The 25,224-nt window shown below is 42.3% G+C and overlaps 1 protein-coding gene across 2 annotated transcripts in view; it reads right to left on the reverse strand.

Moving 5' to 3' along the window:
* FRMPD2 (FERM and PDZ domain containing 2) overlaps positions 1-25,224 on the reverse strand; it is a 119,584-nt gene that overhangs the window by 87,877 nt on the left and 6,483 nt on the right. Inside the window, exons 2-4 of one of the 2 annotated variants that reach the window (XM_032171400.2) lie at positions 7,688-7,813; positions 4,863-5,020; positions 625-690 (exon numbers count right to left, since the gene is read on the reverse strand). In XM_032171400.2, coding sequence (XP_032027291.1) covers positions 625-690; positions 4,863-5,020; positions 7,688-7,813 — 350 coding nt within the window. Of the gene's footprint in view, positions 1-624; positions 691-4,862; positions 5,021-7,687; positions 7,880-25,224 lie in introns of those variants that run through there. The other variant, XM_032171410.2, reaches the window with a different exon arrangement.

Genomic DNA, 25,224 nt, shown 5'->3' on the forward strand with positions numbered 1-25,224 from the left:
ATTTGTAGTAGAGTCAGGGTTTTGCCATGTTGGCCAGGCTTGTCTCGAACTCCTGAGCTCAAGTGGTCTGCTCGCCTCAGCCTCCCAAAGTGCTGGGACTATAGGCGTGAGCCACCATGCCCAGCCAGGATAAAGTTAAGTTTCTAAGCTTTAAGCCTTCCTGTAGTCTTTAAAAAGAGACTCTAAAAAATTCTTGAGAGGGAGATATTGTAGGGAGCATTTACCCAAATCTGTTGAGCCCAGAAGCCTTTTTCAGGGAAGCATCTCACTTTGGGAAGGGCTGTTTTAAAGCCTTTTTAAAATATATGTAAATCTGTATCTTCAGTGTCTATAAAATTCTCTAGCTTGCTATTAATACTTTCTCTGAGCGGAGATGGCCAAACTTATCCTGCTTGCCAATCCAAATTGTGGCTGCCTGGAGTGCTATGTTGAGTAGGATTCTGAGGTTGTTTCTGCACTAGCAGGAAGGAGTTGTGTGATGAGTTCTCAACGCCTGCCTAGGACCTAGAGGAGGGGAGAGTGGCAGTATGTGTGCTCAGTAAATGTGGTCCCTGCCCAGGAGAAAACCACTAAATAAACCCAGAGACATAGCCCGGCAAGACTTGGAGTATCTTGTTGACAAACCTGATGTGACGGAACGTGAAACCCTGCCGACCAGTAGAGGGTCATTCCTAAAGAATAGACGTGCATCTGCCCAAAAGAAGAGTACATGATTAGATTTCAATCATCTCTGTTATTCCATAGCTCTGCGAGAAAAATACAATCCAATTTCCACATGAACAGACACTGTTGTCTGGCTAGTCTAGCACCATCTGCAACTCCCTTAACACTTGTTGCCTCCTAATCTGGAGGCTAGAAAGCCAGAAATTTGCTTTCTAGCAGAAACCGTGACACTCAGTTTTGGTGAAAGGCGTGAGAGAAATCTGTTAGGGGGCTTCTAATAAGGCTTTTGCTTTATTGACAAAAGGACACATGTGACTGGCCCCACGCTTTCCCCTTTGTTCCTGCCTTCAACATTGATGTGATTGATACATGGAGTCTTCTCAGCCATTCTGTGACAATGAGACAGCAAGCATAGGACAGAAAGCCAGCCACTGGGGAAGGTAGAATGGAAATACACAGCCTGGATCCTTGATGACATGAAAAGGCTGCTGACCAATCCCTAGACCTCTTGTTAGGTAACTAATAACGATATCTTTGGCCCTGGCCATTGTATTTTAGGCCTTCTGTTTCCATGACACATTACAGTTCAGCCTGGTTACAAAGCACCATATCTTGTCAAAAAGCAAAATGATGTCATGGGAAGAGCATTGTCTGACATCTCTGACCCTTGGTTTCTTCATCTCAAAAATGACTATTCTGCCTGAATTCTAATAAAGATCAAGTCAAAAGTACCCGAAGATGGTAATATTAACTATTATTATTGTTACCATTATTGTTATTATTGGACATAGAGCACTTACAATATACCAAGCCTTGTTCTAAGTCTTTTACCCATATAAACTTATTTAGTCCTCACTGCAATCCTGTGACGTAGGTACTTTAATTGTCCCCACTTGTCTACATGGCCTCTGGATTATACCAGTCCTCAATCATTGTCAGTTGGTGTTTATTGTGGGGCTTCTATTATAACTGACAAGGCACATTTCCCTTAAGATCTCTCTTCTCAGGAAATGATTTTTGGGACTTTAAAAGGAAACAATGAGGTAATGAAACATTGCATGTAAAAACACACAGTTATTTGAGCCTCCCACTTGGTTTAATACAAGGGGTTTTAGTTTTTGGTTTTGGTTGTTCACATCTCAAGGTCAAGATGTGTTCAATGTTACCTGTGACAACTCATTAGCTCTCATCTTTGTTTCAAATTCTATCCTGAAACCGGCTCCCACCCCTCAGATGAATGTGCACAGATACCATGCAAGAAAGTTCACAAGCTGCACCCCAATTTCCAGAGAAAGGACCCGAAGAGCAGGGGCTTGGTAGACAGCCACTTCTTTCTAATTAACCCAATAAGCTCCCAGAACCAATTGCAGTGACTACCACCTGCAAGGCTGGTCTTCCCACATGGTTAGCACGAGGGAGCATGGAGACTCATGGAGCTGCAGGGACTGAAGTGCAGACAGAGCTCCAGCATCCTGAGCACTGCCAGAGGCACCACCCCCACCTGGGAGCTCACCTGGATTCCAAGGGCTCTGTCTAAAAGTGTCTTAGAGCAAGTCCTTGGCCACAGTGACAAAAGGCCTCATCCAAAATTCTAAATTCAGCCCATTGGCAGACACTGCCAGTAGAGGCTGGTAGAAGGATTTTGAAGGCAACTCCTGGCTCAGTGGGAAAGAACACCATGTTTGATTGGTGAGGTCTGCTATGAGCATGGGATGGGGTACTGGCAGCACAGATGACTTGTAGTTAGAGACCTGCCCACACCTTCCACCTGACCTGCACCTGGGGCTAAGATGCCAAGTAGTTGGGGAAATATGTCAGTGCACTGTTTAGGGCAGATGTTGGTCCAAGGAGAGGGGTCTGGGTACACCCTCCCAGCATCAGAACGAGGCCCAGGACTGGGGGAGGATTCTGAGCACAGCCTGTCCAGGGACCATTCTCCTTGCTCCTAGTTGCCCAACCAACCCCTCAGGGACCCATGCCAAATTGGATGAAGAGAGGAGCCTGTAATGGATGGAAAAGAACAGTGATGAACAGAACTGAGTGTTAGAGATGCTGAAAAAGATCAAGTAACCTGGTCACTCTGCCTCCTGGCCTAATAAACAGGGCTTGAGGCTGGTGGCTCTGGCCCCTTAAAGCCCACTCCACTTGCCATGCTTTATATGCCTAGAGCACTAAACCAATGTTTGGTTAGTTCAGAGCTCAGTCCCTCTCATACTGGATCTCTTCCAGCTCACACTCACTCTCATCTTCCTGGCCAGGACTCAGCAACACATTTAGCCAGTTCTTAACTCAACCTATTAGCCTTGAATCTATTGGAGTCCTCATGCCTCTGCCTGGAGGAAAGTGTGCAGGAGGAAGGAACATATTATTTTCCAGCTCAAAGATGCTCCGGGCAGAGGAGTGACTAGGCCTTCACAAGGTACTCAATGGAGGCCAACTTGCAATCAGAAGGGTGATGCCTGATCCTCACCAGTGAGTGCTGGGATGGTCAGGGAAGGACCCCAGGAGCACTCAAATCTGTGTTAGCTCAGGTACATCAGAAAGTGGAGCCTGAGGCAAGGGTTAACTGCAGACCCTTCATTCAGGGGCTGCAAGCCCAGGGCAATGAGAATGTAGAGAAAATAGGAAGGGAGACAGGGACCAATGTGATATGCAGGGTCAAAATGCTGGCCACCTCCTTGCAACAAGCAACAGAGCACAGCCTGAAGTGCAGCAGACAGGGCTTCCTAGCACTCAGGACTTCTCTAGAAGGCTTGCAAGGCTTGCACAGCACAAAGCCATCCACGAGAGAAAGAGGAGGGAAAACATACCCTCTTCGTTCACTCCAGACTCTCATTTACCACTGGCTAAGTTTCCCCCATAAGCAGATAACTCCCCTGCATTCTCAGGTTGCACTGGCATGGTCCTTTAGAATCCCAGTCCCAGGGCTCAAGATGTGACATCTTAGCTGAGTCCAGGGCATAAGAGACAACTCGGTGTAGGTGGAGCCAAGAGCCCCAAACAGACCTGAGAGGCACGCAAGTCTGTGTCCAATCCAGGAATCAGTGATTCACCCCTGGGGTCCTGGCACTGCAAGAAGGTATGTGGGCCTGGATGCCAGAGTGACTTCCAGGCTGTCGGGGCGGGGGGGTGCCGGAGCTGGGGTCACTGGAACTGGAACTCTTATGCTTTCACTTTTGTGGGCTGACTTACAGACACGTGGACCCAGACAAACCAAATCTGGAAGCCACCACTTCCCCATTCTCTGCCTTTCAGAGCCTGGAGGGAAAGCAGCTCCCATTCCAGGATGCCTCCTGAGGGTAGCAGCATTTTCACATCTGCACTTTTCTCATGAAAGGGCGAGGAAGAAGAAACAGAACTCTCTGAGGAAACACCCACCATGCCCCATCCCGTGTTGTATGGCTGCCTTGCATCATTCTCTCCTTTGAGAGAACTGAAATTCTCTTTGAAATTAAAAATGATGTTTACTGGAAACTTTTGCTGTTCAGAAGCAAAACATGTCCATTGTTGAAAAACCAAAAGTCTCCACTGATGTTGCCACCCAGAAACAATCACTGCAGACACTTTGGTGTATGTATTTTTAGAACTTCCTCTCTCTCTCTCTTTCATCCTCTCTAACCAAACTTGGATAATATTATGTGCACATATATTGAATTTTTTTCAATACATTAAATAAGCTTCTACAGCCTCATTTTAATGGTGTTTTGTCTCATGTCCTCTCCCACTGACTATTTAGCTTGTTTTCAATTTATCACTAATGTCAGCAATACAACAATCAGCATTGCTGCAGCTAAATTTATCTTTACTTGTGCCTTAGAATAAATTCCTAGTTGAGGACGTGTTGGGTCATTTTGAGGTGTCCTGCTACATACTACCAATGGTAACAATGTGCCAGACCACTTAACCACAGCTTTTCAACACTTCTTTTGGAATATTGATAATAACCTGATCAATTAAGCCACATTAACCCCACTTTACCGATGTAGAAATTGGGGCTCAGAGAAGTGGACTTGCCCTTGTCCATGAGCTAGTAAGTTGTTGACAAGAAATCCTGGGAATAAAACTCTTGAAACCCACTCTGGCTTGGTGTTGAGAACCAAGCTCTGCAAGGCTGAGCTGGGAGCTGGGGAGGCTGCCACTGGGACAGGGCTTTCCCAGGGCGCAGGACTCAGGAGCTGCAGAGTAGCTGCACAGCTTACCTGAGACGCATCAGGCTGCTCATCCTCGCTCTGTCCCTGTAGCAGTTCAGGGGCCTTGAAAGGAGCAGCCTCTATGTGAGAAACACGGCCTTGGAAAGAAAGGCTTCCAGCTGCAGAAAGCAGGGCTGACCAGGGGCAGACCACATAGTCCGAGGAATCTGAAACCAAGCCAGTGATGGGGCTGTAGAGACAGAGCTTCCATCTGGGGTGCCAGCATGGGACTGTGCCCAGCAGGTGCCTGGCAGTACCCATCTCTGGGACTGAATGTGAGTAAGACCCACAGGAGACATGGAACAGAATAAATTCAACCCTGATGCATGGGAACATGTATAATAAAAGGTGACTGTGGCCATGGCCAGGAAGTTAGCACCTGCACCTAAATTCATCCGTGGCCAAAGAGTCTCAAGGTAAAAGGTAAAGAGAGGGTCAGGCACATCTGGAATTTAGCACAAGCCTGAGTTCTCTAGAGACAGACCAGGATCCAAGGCAGCTGGTCTTCTGGGAGCTCTGTAGCTGTTCATCAGAACCTCCAGGGTGGGGAAGAGGGAGAAGATGACGCTGAAGGCACAGGTGCACAGCCTCCTCCATAGGCCCACACTGGGACCCGTCGCCCTCACAGAATATGTGTGATCTTTCACGCCAGGAGCCTCTGCTGCATGCACTGAAGCCCCCAAGCACGTGTGACCTCTGAGTTGACACCTGAGTGTGGGCACTCAGCATTTGTTCTGGAGCTTAATGCCTAGGAGCCCCATAGTCATCCTTGGATACCGCTACCTTAGGTCTCTCCTTTACTGAGCGCACAATGTGCAGCTTTCTCATTAGAGGGCTCTGAAGAGACACTACAGGAGGCCTTATCTATCCTGCAGTTTCTGGAGTTTAGAGCAAGTGTGAGGCCACCTGGAGGTTGGGCTCTGCACAGAACACATGCCCAGGACGTGAGGTCGCTTGGCCACCTTAAGGCCTGGACTTGACATGTGACCACCTTCTCAAATCTACACAGGACTCTAGCGGCCCTCCTGCCCACACCAACCTCCAGAGAGGTGACTCGCCTGAGCCCACCTACACCCCAAAGGGTCACCCCAACCCCCACTTGTAGTGCGTGCTCCCTGCCTGGCCACCGGTGGCTATTGCCTGGGCCATGACTGCAGACCACCTCTAGCGGGGCACACCAGCAAATTCTACCATCATCATGGGCTGCAAGCACAGCTCCTCCCACAGATCTGAACCCCAAACAGGGAAGGGGGCTTCCCTTCAAAGTTTATCCCTCACTGGGTACCTGCCCTCAGGAGACCCAGTAGCATTTTCTTTTTCTTTTTCTTACTTTTTTTTTTTTTTTGAGACAGAGTTTCGCGCTCTTATCACCCAGGCTGGAGTGCAATGGCGCAATCTCAGCTCACTGCAATCTCTGCCTCACAGGTTCAAGCGATTCTCCTGCCTCAGCCTCCCGAGTAGCTGGGATTATAGGTGCACGCCCCCATGCCCGGCTAATATTTTGTGTGTGTATTTTTAGTAGACACAGGGTTTCACCATGTTGGCCAGGCTGGTATTGAACTCTTGACCTCAGGTGATCCACCCGCCTCGGTCTCCCAAAGTGCTGGGATTGCAGAAGTGAGCCACCACACCCCACCAGCATTTTCTTATGCCTTACAGTTGCTCTTCAAACAGAGTTTAGTAATTCTTTCTAGTAACCTCCCCTGTTTAGAACACTGGGTAGGTCTGCTTTTTTTTTTTTTTTTTTTTTTTTTTTTTTTTTTGAGATGAGTCTTACTCTGTTGCCCAGGCTGGAGGGCAGTGGCACAATCTTGGCTCACTGCAACCTCTGCCTCCTGGGTTCAAGAAATTCTCCTGTCTCCACCTCCCGAGTAGCCGAGATTACAGGCGAGTGCCACCCCACCTGGCAAATTTTTTTTTTCTGTATTTTTTTTTTTTTTTTTTTTTTTTTGAGACGGAGTCTCGCTCTGTCGCCCAGGCTGGAGTGCAGTGGCGCAATCTCAGCTCACTGCAAGCTCCGCCTCCCGGGTTCACGCCATTCTCCTGCCTCAGCCTCTCCGAGTAGCTGGGACCACAGGCGCCCGCCACCACGCCCGGCTAATTTTTTTGTATTTTTAGTAGAGACAGGGTTTCACCGTGGTCTCGATCTCCTGACCTCGTGATCCGCCCGCCTCGGCCTCCCAAAGTGCTGGGATTACAAGCGTGAGCCACCGCGCCCGGCCCTGTATTTTTAATAGAGATGGAGTTTCACCATGTTGGCCAGGCTGGTCCCAAACCCCTGACCTCGGGTAATCCGCCCACCTTGGCCTCCCAAAGTGCTGGGATTACAGGTGTGAGCCACCGTGCCTGGCCAGGTCTGCCTTCTGATGGGGCACAGACTAGTGCAACATCTGGTGGACAGAGTGTAGGGGTGTCCTGGGTGACCACCACCTGCCTCTCATCTCTGGTTATGCCCAGAGACAGCCCATGTGCTGTTAGACGCCCATAGCACTGCAGCCACTCTCTTTCTAAATCCTCCCAGCTTTGCATGCCTGGAAATGCTGCAACACCAAGGCGGAAGCAAGGCCTTTCTTTCAACTCTGCCACATGGCATGGGTCCAAGAGTCAGGCCTGCCCTCCCAGTGCAGCTCCAAGGGTGGGTGTTATTCGTCTACTCATTCTAATACCTCAGAGTAATCACAGATCAAGAAGCAGCAACCTTGTTCTGTGCTCTCAGAGGTTGATAAGAAAAAATTTTTTTAAAAAAAAAGCAGCAGCAGCCAGAACTGTGTTTGTGTGGGAAGCTTCACATACAACTCCCTGTGATTTGACTGCCCCCAAACACACTCTCTTACCGTTGCGGAGGTCTTCCAGGAGCTGCTCAGCGGCCAAGAACAGGAGGGACCAGATTTCCTCCTCAGACAGAGATTCACCCCTGACCTGCAGCGCGCTGGCCAGCGTCACAGAGGACAGGCTCATGCCTACGATAAAGACATGCATGTGACAGGGCCTCTGCAATGTCCAGGAACATGTCCAGGCCCGTACTCGCCACTCTGACCCAGCCAGGCATGGTCCCACCACTACTGCGCACCGGCAGTGTGTTTTCAGCACCTGGGTCCCTGGGGTCAGGCACAGAGCCAAGCACACAGAGGAGTTAAAATAATGTTAATTGGGGGACTGGCCAGGCTGGCTGGTCGGTTCTCAGTGAATGAATGAGTAAACAAACAATAAAACTCCCAAATGAAAGGTTAAATGAATAAATAAATGAACAACCAAATGAAACATGAGAACAGCACCTCCCAGCTGGGTGGTAGCTGTTGCAGAGAGTAACCTACACCTGGGTAGTGTGTGGCCTCCTCTCCTTCTCTCTCTGGAGAAGTTAGCTAACCATTTTTGCCTGCTATACATGATTCACATCTTTCATCTCTGGCTGCCACATGCAGTTAGATTTGGTGCCAGTACCACCCCTTTCTCCAGCACCTGCCTGAAGTGCAAGAGCAACTCACTAAACAGAAATATAGGCCCCACGTTTCAGAAAAGGGCAGCCTCACAGAGAAACTGGAGGAGGCTGAAGAGGTCTAGTCTTCTCTTCCCTCTTCTGGGAAGCAGGGCCTTTAGACCAAAGCTGATGTTTAAATGTCTGTCTCCCTGACAAAGCTGCCACCCACTGATCTCCAGAGACCCAGGTGCTAGGTGGTACCGGAAGAAGCCAGGCGGGCTTTTCCTAATCCATTTACGTCCTCACTGATCTTTCTCTACAGCCAGAGCTCAAGCAGGGCGGGTGTGCAGTGTCGGGTGCTAGATGGCGAGCACATAGAGGCACCCCCATCCCCCATTGGCACACTAATCCAAGATCTATGCCCCAGCTGCCCAGCTCCCTGCAGACACCTCTGCTACCAGCCTCCTCCAGCCTCAGGAAGAGAGGCAGGTCTCAGGAGAAAGAGGCTTGGTCTGCCACCTCTCCCTGGGGCAGGAAAGGAGCCGCAGCAGGACCTCCTCAGGAAGCTTGACCTCTTGAGCTGTCACTTATCACAAGGAGTCTGTGAAGAGGGAGTATTGTTTCCATTTACAGACAGGAAAGAAGTTCAAGGTAATCAGGTAAAAAGTGATGAATTCGAAGCTGAACTCCAGTTCCTCTCTCTTTTTCTTTTCTATTTCTTTTCTTTTCTCTTTCCTTTCCTTCCTTTTCCTTTCCTTTTCTTTCCTTTTTTTATCTCTCCTCTCTTTTTAGAAACTGTTTGAGACTTACAGACTAGGCATTCCTATTCCACCACATTTTTCTAACTCTCTATAGCCACAGTGAAAGGTTGCTTATTAAAGATAAGAAGGGGGAAAAACAAGACCATGATTCTTATACAAAAAATCTCTAAATCTCAAAATAAAATATTGAATGGGTGGGGTTTCTAAAATTGCTTTAGGACTAGACAAAAACGCATTAAAAGTCTTCTAGGCTGGTGTGGCTAGTGAAGACCATTATTTCAGTACAATAATTCAATGGAGGGAGGACAAACTTTTCAACAAATACTTCTGGATCCATCATGGAAAAAAGCTGAACATGGGCCTAAACCTTGCACCTTATGCAAAAATTACTTCAAAATGAATCATAGATTTAATATAGAACATGAAACCATAAACTTTTATGGAGGGAAATGGGAGAAAATATTTAGGACTCATCACAAACAAGGACTCCCCAATAAAATGAACAGCTGATTTCTCATCAAAAACCATGGAGGCCAAAAGGCAGTTGGATGACGTATGGTCTTAACTAGCCACACCAGCCTCAAAGACTTAATGCATTTTTTTCTAGTCACAAAGCAGTTAGAAAAACCCCACCCGATATCAAAATACTTGGAGGGGAGACTGTCAAACAAGAATTTGGTAAACGACAAAGCAATCAATCCTTCAAAATTGAAAGAGAAATTAAGACCTATTCACATAAACAAAAATTGTGCAAATTTGTTGCTAGCACACCCTTCCCTCCAAGAAATCCTAATGGAGTCCTTCAGACTGAAATGAAAGACACTGGACAGTAGCTCAAATCCACATGAAGAAATGGGAGCACCCGTAAAGATAATAACATAGGTAAATGTAAAAGACAATAAAAATGTATTCTGATTTGAACCCTTTTTTCTCCTCTCAGAATTTTTTTAAAAGGAGCATCAACATCTGGAAAAGCACATAACTGATCGGGTTTGCCAATCAAGCACCTTTCTTTTCGTTAAAGCTAAGAGTCACTTGAGGCTTGAAGTTGCTGTTTTTGTTATTGGAAGTGTCAAGATCTCAACTTCCATATCAAATATAACCATGATCCATGAGTCAGTGACGAAATTACTCATCATCCTTTCAATTAAAAAAAAAAAAAAGTTGTCATACTTGTTCCAATGCACAAGCATTCCCCCGTCTTCCCTCTGAGAAGAAAACGTGTGCATTCCAGTTTTCTGCACCAACTCCCTGCCTGACCAACCACAGTGTTACAGTGGAATGTTATGATCTGTCCGCAGTGGCAAGTTGGTTTCTGAAGAGTGCGGGGAGCCTGGGAACCATGCAGAGCTCTGAATTTCCCTGGCTGGCCTCAGGACTACAGCGTGGGTTATGAATACTCTGCAAGCTAGCAGGTAGGCCAAGATTTGTATTGCTGCTAGGCAAAAATGCAAATTCCTTTTCTTGACCTGAGAGGCCTGGCAGGCAGATGAGCCCTGCCCACCTCTCCGACTCCACTTCCCACCTCCCTGTCCCTTGCTTACCTCCCTCACCATGTTCCTCCCTCACCGTGTTCCATCACACTGGGCTCGTGATAGATAATGAAGTAAGATAATTCTCCACACTAGCCCACCAGCCCTCAAGAACCAGCCTGGACTCACAATTAACATTGTTATCTCTGTGTGATATTGTGAATACTATTTCAAAGCCCACTGCTACTTCCTTGAATGACAATACAAGTAAACACTTCCATAGCATTTACTTACGCCAGGCACCGTTCAGAGTGCTTTATGTGCTAACTCATTTAAGCCTCATGACAGCCTTCTGAAATAGGGCTATCGTCATGCCCGTTTTAAAGATGAGGAACAGAGAGGTTAAGTGACTTGGCCAGTGTCACACAGCTTGGACTTGGGTTTATGCTCTTGGTCTCAGAGACAGGGCTCTTCCCCACCATATTATGCTGGCTGTGGAAATGCCATGTAGCACTTTATGGGGCCTGTAATCTCAGGCTATGAAACAGTCTTTAGCCTTTAGCCATCACACCAAGATGCCTCTGGGCTCCTCTCTCCAAGTTTTTCATGGTCTGGTGGGCTGTATCACGCACTGAAAAGGGGATCATTAACTATGTAAACGATGCAGGGATCCCACTGCATAGAGAGATCTGACAGTGAGGATATTCTGGGACAGCAACCAGTCAACGGGCATTTTGTGGGGCCCCTCCACTACCCTTATCTCTCACACAACTTCCCAGATCTCACCTACGCAGACTGACCCTCTATACCAACTCCACTATCTGAAGGCTTCGGGGCTCATCTAGTAGCATAGAAGTCTTCTTTGCCATTGGAGATCCCACTAGCTCATCCAGAAGCTTCCTTGGGCCCTTTCCAATGAGTTTCCAGGCTGAGGAGCATCCTGTTTGCCAGGACTTGTTTTTGTTGGCCTTAGCCTGTAGCAGCCCCTCTCCCTGGCCTGCCTCGGGCTAGAATCTTTTCCCCTGCCCTTGATCTTTAATGCTTCCACTTGGGCCTCCCTCTCCCATGTGCCACGGCAAGAGCAGCCCTGAGCTTCATCTGTGAGGCTGTCCCTACAGCCTTCCCTCAGCCATTACCACATTTAATAAATACTCGTCAAGGATCTAGTATATTTCAAGCTCTGTACTATGAGTAGAATGAGAAAGAATGTGAACAACCTATCCTGAGAATCATGGGGATGGGCAGAGGGAGACAGCCAACGAGAAGGTAAGCAAATAAAATAATTCTGTAGAGTGATAGACTATGAAGTAAGAAAAGGCAATGCATGATAACAAGCTTTTGGTGTGGGGGACATCTTAGCTGAAGTGGTCAAGGAAGACACCTCCAGGAGGTGTCACTGAAGCTGAGATTTGGAAGTTGAGAAGGCACCAGCCATGGGAAAAACTTCCCAGGTAGAGGGAAGAGCAGGCACAAGAGAGTTTGGCAGATTCCAAGAACTGAGAGAAGTCCGCTCATGGTGAGGGAGGTGAGGGCGGTAAGCCAGGGCTAGGGAGGTGGGAGGTGGAATTGGAGAGGTGGGCGGGCCCCATCAGCCTGCAGACCTCTTAGGTCAAGAAAAAGAGTTTGCATTTTGGCATAGGAGCAGTAAGAATCTTGGCCTACCTGCTAGTTTGCAGAGCACGTGCAACCCACACTGCAAAGCCAGGGAGAAGCCTTTTGACACTGGCCTGCGGCTGAGTATTAACTAGAAGGAAGGGAGAGTTCCAGAGGGCTGACTGCAAACTCCTTAGCTCATCTGATGTTCACCAGTCCTGTAAGTGGGGATGGTTTTAATCAAGGGCAAGGCTCACATCTGCTCCCTGCCCCCCCACCCAGGAAGAACCCTTGGGTCCCTGTCCCCTAGACAGCTGCCCAGTCGATCCCTGAGTGTCAGCTGCAGGGATCAGCCACCTCACCCGGGCGGCACACCATATGCATTAGTTACCAAGATATTTTGCAGCATTTGTAATGTGCTGGCTTCTGAAGAAGTAAGGATCTCTGTTATCCCTAATCGTATGTTGATTGACTATATAGTGGCTTTTGAACTGTGAGACTTTGGTCACATTTCGGTATTTTGTCTTCATTCATCTCCCCTCCCCAACTCTCCATCAAGACACCATCCATGACCTCTGGCCTTCATCTGTGGCTGGTTAGCAAGATAGACCACCCTCTGGAATGCCCTGGAGACACTCCTGCATTGGGACAGAGGTTGGACCAAGGTCTCAGAGGTCTCTAAGGACCTTCTCAGCTCTGGAGCCGAAGGTGCCACTGCCAGGAAGAGAAGGCATGGAACCAAGGGAAGCAGAGGAGGCCTTGCAGGATGGGGAGGAGTCACACAACTCCTGGCCTCATGGGTCAGGGCACCGGGCCACTGTCCTTGGAACACTCCCTGTTTCTCCAAACTCCTGGTTTGTCCTCACCTCCTCGGCATTCTTTCTCCCTCTCACGGTCCCTGAAATGTTGTCCCTCAGGATTCTATTTGAGGCCCTGTATGGTTTCCTGTGGCTTCTATAACATATTACCACAAACCTCGCAGACTAACACAACAGAAATTATTATCTCACAGTTCCAGAGACAAGAAATCCAAAATCAGTTTGACTGGGCTGAAGTCGGGGTGTCTGCAGGACCATGGTCCCTCCTCAGGCTCTGAGGGAGAATCCTTCCCGGGCCTCCTCCAGCTTCTGCCAGCTGCCCACATTCCTCAGCTGTGGCCACATCACTCCAATCTCTGCCTCTGTGTTCACATCGCCTTCTCCCCTTCTATTTTAAATCTCCTGGTCTCTTTTTTTTTTTTTCCTGCCTGTAACATTCACATATTCCACAAATCAGGATGTGGATACCTTTACGTTTTCTATTTTTTTATTTTTATTTTTTATTTTATTTACTTATTATTATTATTTGAGACAGAGTTTCATTCTCTCACCCAGGCTGGAGTGGAGTGGCGTGATCTCAGCTCTCGGCAACCTCCGCCTCCCAGGTTCAAGCAATTATCCTGCCTCAACCTCCTGAGTAGCTGGGATTACAGGCTTCCACCATCACTCCCGGCTAATTTTTATGTTTTTACTAGAGATGGGGTTTTGCCATGTTGGCCAGGATGGTCTCTAACTCCTCACCTCAAGTGATCCACCCTCCTCAGCCTCCCAAAGTGCTGGGATTACAGGTGTGAGTCACCACACCCTGCCAACCTTTATCTTTGTTTAGAGGGAGGATTTATTCAGACCACTCCAGGCTCTTTGTCATTCAACATTCTCTACCTGTTTGCCTAAAAAAGACATGAGCTTTGGGAGGTTGAATTCTTAGCTCCTTGACCCTGGGCACAGGGCACATACTCACCTCTCTGAGCCTCAGTCTTATCATCTAGTAAATAGGGCTAACAGCAGCAGCAACCTCATAGAACTGCCCAAGTGCTCGGCACATAAAAGGTGATGAGCACATCATATTTCCTGTCTCTTTTTTTCTCTGCTCCAACCATCCAGAAACAGATTTTAAACATCAGGGCTGCTGAGCAGCTTCCAACTATGGGATTTTTAAGATATGGTGTTAATTGTTTCCATCTGTCTGCCAGGGTTGAAGTGCTATAAACATCCCATTTTCAACCTTAGCAAAATGCCTCAAGTATCTCCATGACACCCTAGGAAGGAACCAGGAAGAATACGGGACTCCCAAGGAATTGAAGCTCTCAGAGTGATCTTTTCCTCTCTTCTCCTTTTGTTCCTTCGGTCTCTCTTCATTCCTTCTCCCTCTGGACATTTATTAAAAACCATCTTCCCACAGTCAGAACCAGAGATCTGAACAAAACTTGCCAGAAGGCAAACTGCATTTTTCCCCCGAAGAAGGAAAACACTGTCCTGCCTCAGCTAGGCCCTAGTTAAAGAGTTAAAGGTGTCAAGGCTCTTATCTTCTGGAATTCTCTCACAGTCAGCTTCCCAGAGCCTGACCTTGAGTGAGTGAGTGATGCTGACATTGCATCACTATCACCTTCTCCACACAGACTCTTCCCTGCTCTGTTTTCTACCCCACAGCCCCCAATTTAAATAGTGGCTACAGCACTGACACAGTATGACCTTGAACAAGGACACGCTCCACATCTCATTCCCCCATCTACAAAACAGAGATGTTAACTCCTACCTTACAAGGTGGGTGGAAAAAACAGAACAAGCTAATGCAAGAAAGGCAACAAGAGAACACCCTACCATTCTTCAAGATTCCAAAGTGGAATCTTGCATTTGTAGATGAGAGGATGCACACTAGCACAGAAAAATATTTTTGGGCATTTAGAGCATTTTAGAGTAGTGTTTCTCCGATCTTCAATCTTTTACATCCCGTTTTCCCAGTGTTTGCCACATTTCCATCTCACTTGTACAATTAAGACAAGTTTTTTCATTTAAATGCATTTATTTTAAAAGGATACCACATATCATTATAGTAAATGGAAAGTTAGTATCATCAGATGTAAATAGAAGGTAATTATAACTATTTTATAAAAATTATTGAATTATTGCCAAATAAAATTGCCTTCAAAAGGCTCTGAGCCTGGGCATAATTTTTCATTATGAAAGAAGCAATTAGTTTCAGAAACATGAAAAGTCTATTTCTGAGCAGACTGTCTTCTTGACATAATCTGAAAAATTGAAGTAAAATGTCAAGAGCATCATTCAATGTTATTAATGCAGTCATGTTCCACCTGGGTTCTATGGCCCCACCTGTCCTTCTCTAAGGCTTCAGGGCCAGTTATAATGTAATGTGACCACAGTGTGAATTAGTTGAATCCTCACCAATTATACTTGATGATAATTACTTATAAGCAGAGTAGCCCTTTACAGCTTACAGAGTTTTCATAAACTTCTGTGATTCCCACAAAAATCCTTAAAAATAAAAAGGCAAAAATGATCCCCACTTCCAGATGAGTAAACTAAGAATTTAATTGACTTAAGGTCACAAAAGTCACGCAGCTAGTAAGGGTCATTTAAATTTCTGCAAGAGTGGAAGGCTGGGGTTGTGAGCTAACAAGACTAATGAAAGCCATATGGGTTTAAATTGGTCTTCAATTTATTAAAGTTCTGAATTTAAAAAGCAACTTTGTCTTGAGCCTTTAAATTTAAAGTATTATGTGCTATTAATCTAGTGACTTGTATATAATAAGAACCATTTCACATGATGTTTGATTAACATGTAATGTATTCATAATCTGTTGGTGGTCTCCAGAAAAACAGAACCAGTAGTATGTGAATGTGTGTGTGTAAGTGTGTGTGTGTGTGTGAATGTGTGTGTGTAAGTGTGTGTGTGTGTGTGTAAATGTGTGTGTGTGTGTGAGTATACACACATACACTTTTTTTTTCTTATCTTAGGAAGAAGGAAGCTAAGGTCATAGGCTAGGGTAATAGACTCACTACTCATAGACTTATAGAGCAAGCACATACCATTTTCTCCCACCTTATCACCTCATCACCAGGACTCCTGCATAAGAACAGCAGATGACAGCTAAAGAACAGCAAGGCCCAGATTCTACTTAAGAAGGAGTTTCTAGGGAAAGGTAAAGACAATAAGGGAGGGAAAAACAAGAACAATAGAAAAAACTGAAGTCTCAGATATCTACTGTATTAGGGTTCTCCAGAAAGACAGAACCAATAAGATGTATAGATATAGATTTAGATATATCCAATATATAATATTGGACAGGATATCCAAGAACTGTGGAACATTACAAAAGGTATAACATATGTGTAAAAGGACACCAGAAGGAGAAAATGGAAAAGAGTAGAAAAATATGTGAAACATTTAAGGTAATAATGGCTAAGAATAGATAGATAGATAGATAGATAGATAGATAGATAGATAGATAGATAGATAGATAGATAGATAGATAGATAGATAGATAGATAGATAGATAGATAGATCTAGATAGATAGATGATAGATAGATAGATAGATCTATATAGATAGATGATAGATGATGATAGATAGATAGATAGATAGATAGATAGATAGATAGATAGATAGATCTATATACATATATGTATAGATAGATATCTTATATATTATAGAGGCTGAGAAGTTTTACAATCTGCTATCTACAAGCTGAAGACCCAGGAAACGCAACGGTATAATTCAGTCCAAGTCTGAAGGCCTAACAACCACAGGAGCCAATGATGTAAATCCCAGTCCAAGGGCAGGAGATGAGATGTCCCATCTCAAGCTGGGTAGGAAAAAAGGGATGAGTGTCTTCTTCCTGTGTCTTTTGTTCTATTATGGCCCTGAATAGATTATATGATGCCTGCCCATAGCACAATTCAAACTCTGATCTCTCCCAGAAATACCCTCACAGACACGTTCCAAAATAACATTTCATCTGGGCAGCCCATGGCTTCATTAAAATTGATACATAAAATTAATTATAATACCTACAGCTATAGCAAACAGTAAACACAGCATTACTACTAGCCAGATAATCATAAATGCTCTCACTAAAGGCCTGTTTATCTCAGTTCCTATTACCCAATACATCATGTCCAGCTTTCAACAAAAATTACAATTCATGTATAAAAACAACAAAAAAATCAGTTTGAAGAGACGAAACAAGTGAAAGAACCAGACTCTGATATAGCAGAAATCTTGGGATTATCATACCAGAAATTAAAAATAACTATGATTAATATGCTAAGTGTTCAAATGGAAAAGGTGGGCAAGATGCAAGAATAGATGGGTAAAATGTAAGCAGAGACACGGAAATTCTAAAAATAAAAAATTTCTTAGAAGTTAGAAATCAACAGCATTGTATGAGAAATGAAGAATGCCTTTGGTGGGCTCACCCAGTAGATTGGACACCTTCAAGGAAAGAATCAAGGAGCTTAAAGATGTGTCAGCAGAAACTTCCCAAATGGAAATGTGAAGAAAACAAAGAATGAAGAAAAATGGAACAGAATATCCAAGAACTGTGGAACAATTTCAAAAGGTGTGACATATGTGTAAGGGAATGCCAGAAGGAGAAGATGGAAGAGAATAGAAAAAATTTGAATAACGGCTGAGAATATTTCAAAATTGATAACAGACACCAAACCACAGATCTGGGAAGCTTGGAAAGCATCAAGCAAGATAAATAAAAGAAACACATGTAACCCTAAACTTAAAAGTTAAAAAAGTAAAAATAAAGGTAAATTAATATTCCCCAGCAAAAAAAAAAAAAAAAAAGTGACAGAGAGAGAGAAATGTAACTTACATATATAGCAGAAAAAGGATAAGAATTACGATGGACTTCTCTTCACAAACTGTTCAAGTAAAAAGATCGTAGGATGTGGAGAAATAGGAACACTTTTACACTGTTGGTGGGACTGTAAACTAGTTCAACCATTGTGGAAGTCAGTGTGGCGATTCCTCAGGGATCTAGAACTAGAAATACCATTTGACCCAGCCATCCCATTACTGGGTATATACCCAAAGGACTATAAATCATGCTGCTATAAAGACACATGCACATGTATGTTTATTGCGGCACTATTCACAATAGCAAAGACTTGGAACCAACCCAAATGTCCAACAACGATAGACTGTATTAAGAAAATGTGGCACATATACACCATGGAATAGTATGCAGCCATAAAAAATGATGAGTTCATGTCCTTTGTAGGGACATGGATGAAGCTGGAAGCCATCATTCTCAGTAAACTATCGCAAGGACAAAAAACCAAACACCGCATGTTCTCACTCATAGGTGGAAACTGAACAATGAGAACTCATGGACACAGGAAGGGGAACATCACACTCTGGGGACTGTTGTGGGGTGGGGGGAGGGACAGCATTAGGAGATATACCTAATGCTAAATGACGAGTTAATGGGTGCGGCAAAACAACATGGCACATGGATACATATGTAACAAACCTGCACATTGTGCACAGGTACCCTAAAACCTAAAGTATAATAATAATTTTAAAAAAAGATTTGGAAATAAAAAAAATAAAAAATAAAGTGTAAAAAAAACTACCAATCTAGAACTCTGTATACTGCAAAGTTACCGTTCAAAGTGAAAAGAAAAAAAGACTTTCTCAGACAAACAAAACCTGAGTATATTGGTCACCGGTAGGCTTGTCTTGCAAGAAATTTTTAAAGTTCTTCAGAGAGAAGGAAAATGATACAGAAGAGAAACTCAGATCTTAAGCCATTTATTTTCCTTATTCTTAATTGATCTAATAGATAATTATTTTTCAAATTATAATAGCAACAACATATTGGGTGATTATACCTTATAAATAAGTAAAATAAATGCTGGTCAGTTATAAAGGCTGGAAGGGAGAAACCAGTATTACTCTGTAATAGGTACCTGTACTACACATGAGCTATTTGAAAGTGGATTTAAATTTGTTGTAAATGTATACTGCAAACTCTGGAGCAACTACTAGAAATATTTTTTAAAAGAAGTATAACTTACATGCCAAAATAATATAAAATGCTCAATTACAACTAGAGAAGGCAGAAAAATACGGGAAGATCTTAAAAAGAAACAAAAACCGATTGCAACAAATAGAAAAGTTATAAATATGGTGGCTGTTAATCTAACAACAACAATAATCACTTTAAACATAAAGGTCTAAGTATGCCAGTTAAAAGACAGAAACTGACAGAGTAGATTAAAAAATAAAACCCAATTATGTTGTCTAGAAGAAACCCCCTTTAAATATGAAGGCACAAATAGGTTAAAAGTAAAGGGAAGAATAAAAAGATTAATTTTAAGAAAACTAAAAGGATGTAGAAAGATATACTATACCAACACAAATTAAAAGAAAGCTGGAGTAACTATCTTAACTTCAGACAAAGCAGACTTCGGAATAGAGAAAATTATCAGGAATAAAAAGGGGCATTATATAATGATAGAGGTCAATACTCCAAGAAGATATAACAATCTCTGATGCATATGCACTTAACAACAGAGCATCAGAATACATGAGGTAAAAACTGGTAGAACTGCAAGGAGGAATAAACAATCTATTATTACAGCTGGAGACTTCAGTACCCCTCTATCAGGGATTAACAGATCCAGCAGACAGAAAATCAGTAAAGACGTAGTTAAACTAGACACACTGCCAAAGAACTGGATCTAGTTGATGGCTATAGGCTATTTTATCCAACAACAACAGAATACATGTTCTTTGCAGTTTCACATGGAACATTCACCAAGATATATCACATTGTGGGCCATAAACTTTATTGATTGATTGATTGATTTTTTGAGACAGGGTCTCGCCCTGTCGCCCAGCCTGGAGTACAGTGGCACAATCTTGGCTCACTATTAACCTCTACCTCCTGGGTTCAAGCAATTCTTGTGCGTCAGCCTCCCAAGTAGCGGAGATTACAAGTTTAAAAGTACAGAAATCATACAAAGTATGATTTCTCTCATAGAGATTTGGTTCTGTCAGTAGAACCAAACAGTAAATCAATAACAGAAGGATAGCCAGAATATCCTCAACTATTTGGAGATTAAACAACACACTTCTAAACAGCAAATGGGTCAAAAAGGAAATCTCAAGAGAAAATAAAAAATATTTTTAACTAAACAAAAATGAAAATACAAGTTACCAAAATTTGTGAGATGCAATGAAGGAAGTACTTATACAGAGACTTCCAACATTAAATGCATATATTAGAATAGAAGAAAGATCTAAAATTAATAATCTAACCTTCGACCTTTAGGAAACTACAGAAAAAATAACAGCATGAACCTGAATAAAAGAAAGCAAATAATAACAAATTAGAACAGAAATCAATAAAATTGAAAACAGAAAAACAATAGAGAAAATCAACAAAACTAAAAGCAGATTATTTGAAAACATCAACAAAACTGATAAACCCATAGCCAAGTAACCAAGAGAGAAAAAAAGAAAAGATATAAATAACTAAAATCACAAATGAAATAAGTGCCATCACTACTGATCCCACGGACATTAAAAAGCATAATATGCCCCCAAATGTAATGACTTAGATGAAATGGACCAATTCCTTGAAAGAGAAAATCTATCAAAATTCATACAAAGAGAAATAGATCATCTAAGTATGCCTATATGTATTACATAAACCAAATTAATAATTAATGGCCTTCCAAAACATAAAGCACCAGGCCCAAAGGATTTCACTGTTAAAGTCTACCAAACATTTAAGGAAAAGATGACACTAATTCTCTACAATCTCTTCCAGAAAATAGAAGCAGAGGGAACATTTCTTAATTCATTCTATGAGGCCATAATTGTCCCAATACCAAAACCAGATAAAAATCTTGCAAGAAAGTAAAACTACAGATCAATAGTTTTCATGAACAAGGATGCAAAAATCTTCAAAATATTATCAAATCAAATCCAACAATGTATAAATATAATCATACACCATGACCAAGTGAAATTTAATTCAGGTATGCAAGGCTGGTTTAACATTTGAAAATTTATTAATGTAACCCACCACTTTCATGGACTAAAGATAAAAAATTATATAATCAAATTGATTAATACAGAAAAAGCATTTAACAAAATCCAACAGCAAATCATGATTAAAAACTCTCTGCTAACCAGTAATAGAGAGAAACTTCTTCAACTTAATTTTTTTTAAATATGTAAAAAAAAATCTACAGCCAACACGTGACCTAAGGGGGTCAAACGAGATGCATTCCTGCTAAGATCAGGAAAAATACAAGGATGTCCCCTCTCACCATGGGAAGTCCTAGCTAATGTAATAACATGAGAAAATGAAATAAAAGGTATATAAATTAGAAGGAAAGAAATAAAGTTATCTCTGTTCCTAGATGACATGATTGTCTATGTAGGAAATCTCAAATAATGAACAAAAAAAACCTCCTAGAACTAATAAGTGATTATGGAAACATTGCAGAACAGAAGGCTAATATACAAAACTCAACTGTTTTGACTTTAATTAACATCAGCAATGACAACTGAAATGTGAAATTATAAACATAATATCAATTATTACATTAACACCAAAAAAATTATGAACTATGTAGAAATAAACCTAACAAAATATGTATAAGATCCCTATAAGGAAAACTACAATATTCTGATGAAAGAAATAAAAACATTTGTTTTAAATATTTTTAAAATCTAAATAAAGGAAGAGTATTCTACATTCACTGAGAGAAGACTCAATATTGTTAAAATGTCATTTATTCTCAACTTGGTCTGTAGATTTAATCCCAGAAATTTATTTTGTGAATATCAACAACTAATTCTAAAGTTTAAATGAAAAGGGAAAACAAGTCACCTAGAACAGACAACACAATACTGAAGAAGAGAAACAAAGTTGTAGGACTGATCCAACTATCCAACTTCAAGAGTTACTATACCAAGGCAATCCTATGCAAAAAGAACAAAGCGGGAGGCATCAAGCTACCCAACTTTAAACTACACTACTGGGCTACAGTAACCAAAGAGCTTGGTGCTGGTACAAAAACAGACACATAAACCAATGGAACAGAATAGACAGCTCAGAAATAAGGCCACACACCTACAACCATCTGATCTTCAACAAAGCTGACAAAAACAAGCAACAGGGAAAGGACTTCTTATTCAATAAATGATGCTGGGATAATGGCTAGCCATATGCAGAAGACTAAAACAAAACTCCTTCCTTAAACAATTATATAAAAGTCAACTCAAAATGGATTAAAAACTTAAATGTAAGACCCAAAACTATAAAAACTCTGGAAGACAAAACCTCTGCAATGTGATTCCGGACATAGGCACTGGCAAAGATTTTATTATGATGATGCCGAAAGCAATTGCAACAAAAGCAAAACTTGAAAAATGGAATCTAATTAAACTGAAGAGCTTCTGCACAGCAAAATAAACTACCAATAGAGTAAACAGACAACCTACAGAGTAGGGGAAAATATTTGTAAAATATGCATCTGGCAAAGGTCTAATATCCAGCATCTATAAGAAACTTAAGCAAATTCACAAGAAAAAAACCAAACAACCCCATTAAAAAGTGGGCAAAGGATATGAACAGACACTTTTCAAAAGAAGACATACATGCAACCAGTAAGCATATGAAGAAAAGCTCAATATCACTGATCATTAGAGACATGCAAATCAAAACCACAATGAGATACCATCTCACACCGGTCAGAATGGCTATTAATAAAAAGAAAAAATAACAGATGCTGGTGAGGTTGCAGAGAAAAGGGAATATTAATACACTGTTGGTGGGACTGTAAATTAATTCAACCATTGTGGAAATCAGTGTAGCAATTCCTCAAAGAGCCAAAACCAAAACTACCATTTGACCCAGCAATCCCACTACTGGGTATATACCCAAAGAAATATAAATCATTGTATCATAAAGAAATATGCATCTGTATATTCGTTGCAGCAGTATTCACAATGGCAAAGACATGGGATCAGTCTAAATGTCCATCAATGGTAGACTGGATAAAGAAAATGTAGTATATATACACCATGGAATATTATGCAGCTATAAAAAAGAATGAGATCATGTCCCTTTCAGGAACATGGTTGGAGCAGGAGACCATTATCCTTAGCAAACTAACACAGGAACAGAAAATCAAATACTGCATGTTCTCACTTATAAATGGGAGCTAAATGATGAGAACACATGGACACAAAGTGGGAAACAACAGACACTGGGTCCTACTTGAGGGTGAAGACTGAGAGAAGGGAGAGGAACACAAAAAATAACTATTGTGTCCTTGGCTTAGTACCAGTTTGACAATATAATCTGTACAACAAAACCTGGTGACACGAGATTTCCCATATAACAAACCTGCACATGTACCCCTGTACCTAAAATAAAAGTTTAAAAAGTAAAATAAAAAATAAAAACTTCTAACATGCATTCTTCAATTTAAAAAAGAGAAAAAAGAATTATTATAGGGTACATTAATCAAGACAATGTGATGTTGGTGAAAGAATACACAAATAGATTAAAGGCACAAAACAGAGTCAAAAAATAGACCAATACATATACATTTAACTGATCTTTGACAAAGGAGCAAAAGCAATTAGTCTTGAGATAGTCTTTTCAACAAATAGTCAGCAAGGGCCTAGAGGAGAGCCCAGACTTTACACTCATCCAGCTATTATGAGGCACAGTCATTTCTTCCACACAGTCAGTTCAGAAAAGCCAAGTGGGAGCTGAAACTCTCATTCCCACCTAGTGGTGACTTGCATCACATCCCAGACTTCCACCTTCCTCTGGTGATAACAAGATGCCCCTTGGCCTCCCCACGAGGGTGGTGCCAGGGAAGGTGTAGTAGAGAGTCAGTACTTTTACCACCATGCAGTGGTAACAAGGCATCCCCTGACATGTTGCATGAGGAGCAGTAATAAGGTGTCCCCGACCCTCCTATCAAGGGTGGTGTCAGCAGAGGACTAGAGGGGAGCCAGAACAGTCATAACAAGATGCCCTCAAGGTTATCAAGAGAGACTGAGTGGGGGGCCTAGACTTCCATTTTTACCTGGAAGCAATGAAGCAGAGCCCTTCTATCCATACAGTATCAGGGAACATCTGCTAAACATGAAGCTCTAAGTAAGGTCCAGAGTCTCATATCATAGTACCCAAACATCTTGGATTCAATCGCTATTGCTCATCATATCAAGAACCAGGAAAATCTCAACTTGAGTAAAAAAAGACAACAGAAGCCAGTACCAAGATGACACAGATGTTAGAATTATCTGACCAGGATTTTCATGAGCAGTGACAAGCACAATTAAAACGAAGACATAGAAAGGCTCAACAAAGAAATATAAAGAACCAAATGGAAATTTTAGAACTGAAAAATACAATAACCAACATTAGAAACACTATGAGTGGGCTCAACAGCAGAATGGAGAAGACTGAGCAGAGCAGCAGAATGGAGAAGACTGAGTAGAGAATCCATGGATTGAGAAGATAACAAGAGAAATGACCCAATCGGACAACAGACATCAAAAGACATTTCTGTATCAAAGGGCATTATCAAGAAACTGAAAAGACAATCCACAGAATGGCAGAAAATATTAAATATTGGCAAATCATCAATCTGATAAGGGTCTAGTAACTGGAATATATAAAGAACTCCTACAATTCCATAACAAAAACACCAACAATCCAATTTCAAAATGGGCAAAGGACTCAAACAAATATTTCTACAAATAATATATGTGAATGTTCATAGCAACATTATTTATAACCAAAAAGTGGAAACATCTCAGTGTCGATCAGGGGATGAATGGATAAACACAATGTGATCCATCCATACAATGGAATATTACTCAACCATAAAAAGAAATCAAGTACTGATACATGCTACAGCATGCATGAACCTTGAACACGTTATGCTAAAGTAAAAGAAGCCAGATGTAAAAGCCTACATATTGTGTGATTCCATTTATATGAAATATCCAGAATAAAAAAATCCATAAAGGCAGAGAGTAGGTTTAGGTGCCGTGTTTAATATGGAGTGCTCCATGTAGGATGTCTACAAAGAAGTTTCAAAACTTAACAGCAGAAAGCAAACAATCCAATTAGAAAAATGAGCAAATGGCATGGAAAGACATTTCACTGAAGATACACACATAATAGCAGATAAGCACATGACAAGATGTTCAACATCACTGGCCATAAGGGGAAGGCAAATGAAGTCTATAATGAGATATCCCTCCCCACCTGTATGACAGGAAAAAAAGTAA

The sequence above is a fragment of the Hylobates moloch genome, unplaced genomic scaffold (genome assembly GCF_009828535.3).
Source record: "Hylobates moloch isolate HMO894 unplaced genomic scaffold, HMol_V3 SCAFFOLD_3, whole genome shotgun sequence".
Taxonomy (NCBI): Eukaryota; Metazoa; Chordata; class Mammalia; order Primates; family Hylobatidae; genus Hylobates; species Hylobates moloch.